Source organism: Nanorana parkeri, unplaced genomic scaffold (assembly GCF_000935625.1).
Source record: "Nanorana parkeri isolate BGI_ZX_2015 unplaced genomic scaffold, ASM93562v1 scaffold125, whole genome shotgun sequence".
NCBI classification, from domain to species: domain Eukaryota; kingdom Metazoa; phylum Chordata; class Amphibia; order Anura; family Dicroglossidae; genus Nanorana; species Nanorana parkeri.
The window spans coordinates 176,022-182,834 of NW_017306393.1; the positions used below are offsets into that span (position 1 = coordinate 176,022).

Sequence of the window (6,813 nt, forward strand, 5' to 3'; positions counted from 1 at the left end):
GGCATTCGTCCCACTGATCACCAATGTAAGGGGCATCATTCCCACTGATCACCAATGTAAGGAGCATTCTTCCCACTGATCACCAATGTAAGGAGCATTCTTCCCACTGATCACCAATGTAAGGAACATTCTTCCCAATTTTTGTTTATTAAAAGACTAGCAATCAATAAACATAAAAGTCAAATGCAGAATAAACATAAATAAATAATTATATACATATATAACAAAAGTAAATGTAGCAAAATCTGCTGTCAAACCAAAAGATGACTTCATAGAAAAAAACAAACCTCCTACCTAGAGATACATCACTGAGGGGGAGATAAATCCTACTCATAATCACACCGCTACACCAGACATCCAACCTGCGAGGTTAAGAAACAAACCCGCTCCCGTTATGCACGCAGCCCTTCTTCAAAAACATCTAAACCAACAAAATCTAAGGAAGTGAAAAAAGAAGAGCATAAGAGAAGAGCCCCTCACCCAGAGACGGACAGTTCACCAAAGGCAGGTCTGATATTCCTCCACGTCCTTATCCAGACCGCCCGAGGCTCCCTACCCTTCTCAAGACCCCGAATCTTCCCAACCTCACCCAGAATATCGTGCACCACCACCTCAACAGGGAGGACTTTCTTCCGCAGGGTAATCTGACACGTGAAGTAACGGACTACGAGACTAAAGGTAAGTTTTGATCAAGTCAACCCTCTCCCTCAAGGAAAGCCTTCATCTCTTCCAGCTTGCTACTTTGGCATTGGCAATCACCAACCTGCTTTCCCAATTTCGACGGCCATAGTCGCCAGGACCAAATTTAATGCCCAACACTTTAATTTCCTGCTGGGGCTCTGGGAAGGCATCCGGAAGTTCGAAGCTTTCGCCCTCCTCACCCATCCAGAAAACTTCACTCTTTTCATGGTTGACTTTAGAGCCAGAAGCCTCTACTTAATATGCACATCTACCAGGCCTGCTTGTCTAACCATATCTCTAAGAAAAACGCTATCGTAACCCAGCCGGTCTATGGAGCCTCTCCTGTCTTCAGGCCTAATGATGGTGTTAAAGTCACCTCCAAAGACAACCTGCCGGGACGTAAAAAGGAAGGGCTTGATCTTTGTGAGGAGGCATTTCCTGTCCCATTTTGACTGCGGCCCGTAGATATTGATCAGGCGCAGGTCCTGCCCCCTAACAGAGACGTCTATTACCATGCATCTCCCCATTTCTACCTCAATTACCCGCCGGCATGTTACCATATCGGTCTTAAAAAGCACCGCGACTCCGCTGCAGGGCTCAGCCGCAAGAGACCAAAAGGAGGGACCGCATCTCCACTCCCTTTTTGCTAGATAGACATCGCTCAAAGTATTGAGCCAGGTCTCTTGCAAAAATAAAATCTCAGCATCAAACTCGCTGAGCAAAAATAAGGCAGAATCACAAGCTCTGGCAGATCTAATGCTGGCGACATTAATGGTCGCCACCTTTAACGGAGCGGGAACTGCCATCAGGATGATTGGGGTAGACGTTTCTTAACCTCAACCACACTCTCATCACCCGAAACAACTCTCTTCAGACTGCGCGACTCCCCCTCATCCATAGATGATAAGGAGATGGAAATATCGGACCCCATCTCATCCTCTGACAAGACTGAAAACATATTTTCAAGAGGAACCCCTCCTGGATCTGACTCTGAGGAAGAAAGGACCGCTCTTATCCTCCTCTTCTTCTTCTTCTTCCTCTTAACCGCCTCCCACCCACCATCAACAGAAACCCCTTCAACAGGAGGTGAGACATGGGGCGCAGGCACCTCTCCTCCAACCCCCCCACCCCCATCCAGCACCTCCGTACTCTCCTGACCACGCTTCTGCGGTTCAGGGAATGCTGGAGGCCCCGGCACCTCCTATACCTCTGCACTGCTGGAGGCCCCGGCACCTCCTATACCTCTGCACTGCTGGAGGCCCCTGCACCTCCTATACCTCTGCACTGCTGGAGGCCCCGGCACCTCCTATACCTCTCCCAGAAAATATCCAGACCCTCCGGCTTCATAAATGATAAGTCGTATTCGTAGCTCCCCACTGGACAAATCAAAGTCAAAAATTCGGAGGCTTTAAACCCCATCTCCAAAATCAGCTCAGCCACCTTCCCCCTTACTAGTGGGGCTCCCTCCCCCTCCCACCTCAACTGCACCACATTCCTCCTCCTGTACCCACCAACCAGCCCTCCACCAAACCTCACCGAATTATGAACATTCCCTCCACCCTCCTTGGTACGACTCCCCAAAACATTAGCATAGCCCCCCTCATTCCTCTCTGCAGAGGAAACATCTGACAACACATTAGCAGATCTCGATTGCACAGATCTCGATTGCACAGATACGAGATTGGACGAAGAATCCGTACTCTGCTGAGAAGGGGGAGAAATGTCAGCAAAATTAACCCCCTCACCACCACCCACCACAGGCACATTATCACCAGACACATTATGTGCAGGCACGCTGATAGTCTCTGCTTTCTTCACAGCAGTGTCCACACTCACTGCTGCACCAGCAGGCATGTCCTCCTTCAGGACTGAGGTCTCAGCTGTGGAAACTGAAGGCTGTTCTGACACAGCAACAGGTGAACCACTCACACAGGCGACATCCATGGCAGCTTCCACTCCACCTGTAGCACTGTGCCCCCCTCCCCCTCCAGCATCAATCAGCTCTGGAACACAGGGAGGCTCAGGTGCAGCAAAAACTCCACTGCTGGTGGCCATCTTGCTTGCAGCAGTCTGAGAGGCACTACCGGTCTCAGCATAGGCAGACGCAGACACTCCAGCAGAAAGTTCCTTCTCTTTCTGCTCCTCAGCCGGGACACCATCCACCACAGCCGGTGGGGCAGACATGCTGGAAGTCAGCTCCGTGTACTGGGACCTCTCCACCATCACTGGCTTTGCTGGCCTGTACCTCCTTTGCCCATCCTCAGGGATTTCTGATGGATCATCAGAAAATGCAAAATTGTCTGCCCTCAGGGGTGACTCCATCTGCTGAATGAACTTCAGGGTGCCGTGACCACTCTCAACCCCCTGGCTGGCTGCCGCGGACGATTCCCCAGCCTGACATGGGGGAGAGGTGCTGAGGCAGACGGTACAGGGTCAGACTGCCGATCCACAGGCGCTGCCGATCTCTGGCTGGCGAATCTTCTTTCATTTTCAAACTTTTCTTTGAAAGCTCCACTTTTGGCTTTCAGTTTCTTCAACAATAAAGATTGTTTCTTCACCTTCTCACTCTTCAGCTGTAACTCCGGACTCATAGGTGACCTGTGCTTACTCCAGGCCTGGCAGTATCTGACCCGGAGCGATTTCTGATCTGCTTTCAAAGCTTTCAGCTTCTTTTCAGCTTTCCTGATAGCCAACAATCGTTCAACAATCTTCTGACTGTACACAGTCATATCCTCACCAGGGCCCGGACCCACCGACAGGTCCTCCACCTCCTCCTCCATCTCCTCACTAGGCCCTGTGTCATCAGGGGGATCTGTCCCAGGGCCTCCCCCAGGATCAGGCATTGTTGCTGGGCCAAGCCAGCAGGCAAGGCCCAGGCTTGAGAATGCTGGTTCTCAGAGAGAGAGCTCCTTCACTGTGTGCTCCTCCTCTTCCCACTGACCCCCAATGTAAGGGACATTCTTCCCATTGACCACCAATGTAAGGGACATTCTTCCCATTGACCACCAATGTAAGGGACATTCTTCCCACTGACCACCAATTAATTGATTTTAGCAGGTGTTTCCTTATACACTCAAGTTATTTCTAGGGTTCCTCTAGGGTAAAAAAAAATGGGTTGGGAAAGGGCTGGTATAGAGCACACACAGTGTAATCTTTTCCTTAATTACTGAAGGTCCATCAAGAACTTAAGGTAGAGTCATCTTGGTGATGTCATTTAAGTCAGGGTATTGGGCTAAACCACGAACAGAAAGGCCTTCTCCCCACATTGACATCAATGTGTATGCTCATATGCCATGAGTGTGCGTGATTGGTCAAATCTCTGAGAGATGGAGAGCCACTCACGTCTTGAAGGAGAAATAGATTACAAAATTGCTTCAGGCTGATCTATAGCTTCCTCCGCTATAGCTTCCTTCCTTCAGGCTGACTTATAGCTTCCTCCGCTATCGCTTCCTTCCTTCAGGCTGACTTATAGCTTCCTCCTCTATAGCTCCCTTCCTTCAGACTGACTTATAGCTTCCTCCTCTACAGCTTCCTTCCTTCAGACTGACTTATAGCTTCCTCCTCTATAGCTTCCTTCCTTCAGGCTGACTTATAGCTTCCTCCGCTATAGCTTCCTTCCTTCAGGCTGACTTATAGCATCCTCCTCTATAGCTTCCTTCCTTCAGGCTGACTTATAGCATCCTCCGCTATAGCTTCTTTCCTTCAGGTTGACTTATAGCTTCCTCCTCTATAGCTTCCTTCCTTCAGGCTGACTTATAGCTTCCTCCTCTATAGCTTCCTTCCTTCAGGCTGACTTATAGCTTCCTCCTCTATAGCTTCCTTCCTTCAGGCTGACTTATAGCTTCCTGTGATAGAAAGTTCAATAAAGCTGTGGAAATTTCTAACATTGAGGCTTTGATGAGGTCTAGACCCTTCAATTACTTCAGGGTAGGCTTTTCACAAGACTTTGGAGGGTGTCTGTGATGAATGTGATGTCCATTCAACCAGAAGATGTTATAATGGCCTTGAAAGTGTTTTGGCTAAACCATTTTTTAACTGTGTTTTGTTAGAAAAATCACCATGTGGAGAAGCAAGAGATGTTTCAGGAAGAGAGGAGGAAGAGATAACCTTACCGCTTGACACGGGGGGAGTACCAATAAAACTTATGTACTGGTTCTCACCCAGAGGGGACCTCCTCGCCAAAACAAAACCAGGTGGATACATCCAAGCTCAAAGTAATTATGACAGGAGGCTGCAAACTCTTCAGGATGGTTCCTTAACCATCATGAAATTATCAATGAAAGATCAAGGAATCTACACGACCAATGTGCATATGTATGGTGGGAAGAGTTGTCTGCAGATATATAATGTCACCCTTTCAGGTAAGTTTTTGGCTTTTTACAAACCTCACGTCTATAAATTGGAGATTTTGAAGAAAAAAGTAATAGCAAGCAAACTCCTCATCCCGTGATACTGAATGTACATTCATTCTGTGTGAACCGAAGCAAAAAAATGAACGTTCTTAGTATATTATCTTTCCAGGTTTAAATGTCATATTAGGATAATACTGGATTATGACCAGTAGATGGAGCTGAAGAGCATAGGAATTAAGGGGGTTATTCACTAAAGAGCCGAAGGATCCAGACGTAGCTTTGGCTGATCCTTCGGCCCTCTTCGGCCGTCGGAGCCCATCTGTTCAGTCAAACTGAAGAGCTGCTGTACGGGCTATTCACAATAGCCCATACAGCAGGCGAAGGCGGCTGAGCCACTCAGCCAAGCCAAAGGCATATGCTTCGGCTCGACTGAGCTGAAGTGGCAGCCGAAGCAGGGACAATTGGGTGGACCCAGCCGTGATTTCACGGCTGGCTCCGCCCAGATGTAATGACAGATCAGCGTCCCCGAATGACCTGGGGACACTAATCTGTCTTTAAACAATAACAACTGGGCGCAGCCGGCCGTGACGTCATGGCCGGCTCCGCCCAGTTGTTATTCATTGACTGGGACCTGCTAGAAGACACTAGCAGGTGCCAGCCAATAGGAAACAGTTGGGGCGAAGCTAGCTGCCACTGCTGGCTCCGCCCAATTGTTTTTTTTTGTTTGTTTGTTTTTCTTTTTTGAAATATCTTTATTTATTTTTTTATTTTATTTATTTACATTTTAAAAGTATTTTTTCAAACTTTTTTTTTAATTCTTTTTTTTACTCTTTTCACTGATTTTCTATTCTGCTCAGCACCACGGAGGTACCAAGCACTCACTGCCCTTCGGCCCATATGAGAATAGGGGCGAATCGCAGCGAGTGAGCTGCCGGACCTTCAGCTCAGCCGATCCAGATGTTGGATCGGCTGAGTCAAAGTCCCTCTGCACTTCGGCTGCATGTTCGGGTGACCGAAGGCAGCTGATGTACGGCTGATTTCAGCCGATATACGGCTGAAATCAGTCGTACTGAGCCGGAGTGAATAGTCGAACGTCGTTCGGCTCTGTTCACTTCGGCTCGGTTATTCACTCGGCTGCCTTCGTCAGCTTAGTGAAAAAACATTTAAGTATTTATTTCCCATGCTCCTCAGCCCCATCTAGTGGCTATAATGTGGTAAAATCCTGATATATTCAACCTGAAAAGAAAACATACTAACAACATTGATTTCAATCACCATTCACACACATCGAACATTCACAGAGGTTCACCAGACAAATGGCTCTGCAAATTGTTTATAAATACACCTCTTATGGATATGTTAGTGTAACACAACTGCCCATGTAAGGCAAAGCAACGGGTTCACTTTAAGACCACCCTTCCCAGCAGCTTATATTTGCCTTCCAGTTGTTTGCCTTCCATTCATCCATCCAGGAGGGGAAAGCAAAGTCTTTAGTTGGAGCTTCGACGGGGCTGAGGAAATTCTTCACACCCCCCCATGTGACAGTGCTGGGACAAGCACTCATGTTAAAGTGAGTCAAATGCTCCTCCATACTTGAAAGTATTGGGTATGTTCTTTGCTCCTGGTGGCTGAACTGTATGGTGGGGGAGCAAATGGAACATTTATAATGTGCTGCTAGGCAAGGGGCCATTGATGTGAGGCAGTCACTTTGTCCTGCATGGGTTAAATAAGATTAATTTTAAATGAACAAGTTAAGAGAGACAGAGTCAAAGTGGCATTG

General features: G+C 47.8%; 1 protein-coding gene across 1 annotated transcript in view; it reads left to right on the forward strand.

The window, feature by feature from the left end:
- LOC108784711 overlaps positions 1-6,813 on the forward strand; it is a 23,357-nt gene that overhangs the window by 7,719 nt on the left and 8,825 nt on the right. Inside the window, exon 4 of the mRNA XM_018553591.1 lies at positions 4,731-5,042. Within this exon, the coding sequence (XP_018409093.1) occupies positions 4,731-5,042 (312 nt within the window). The remainder of the gene's footprint in view (positions 1-4,730; positions 5,043-6,813) is intronic.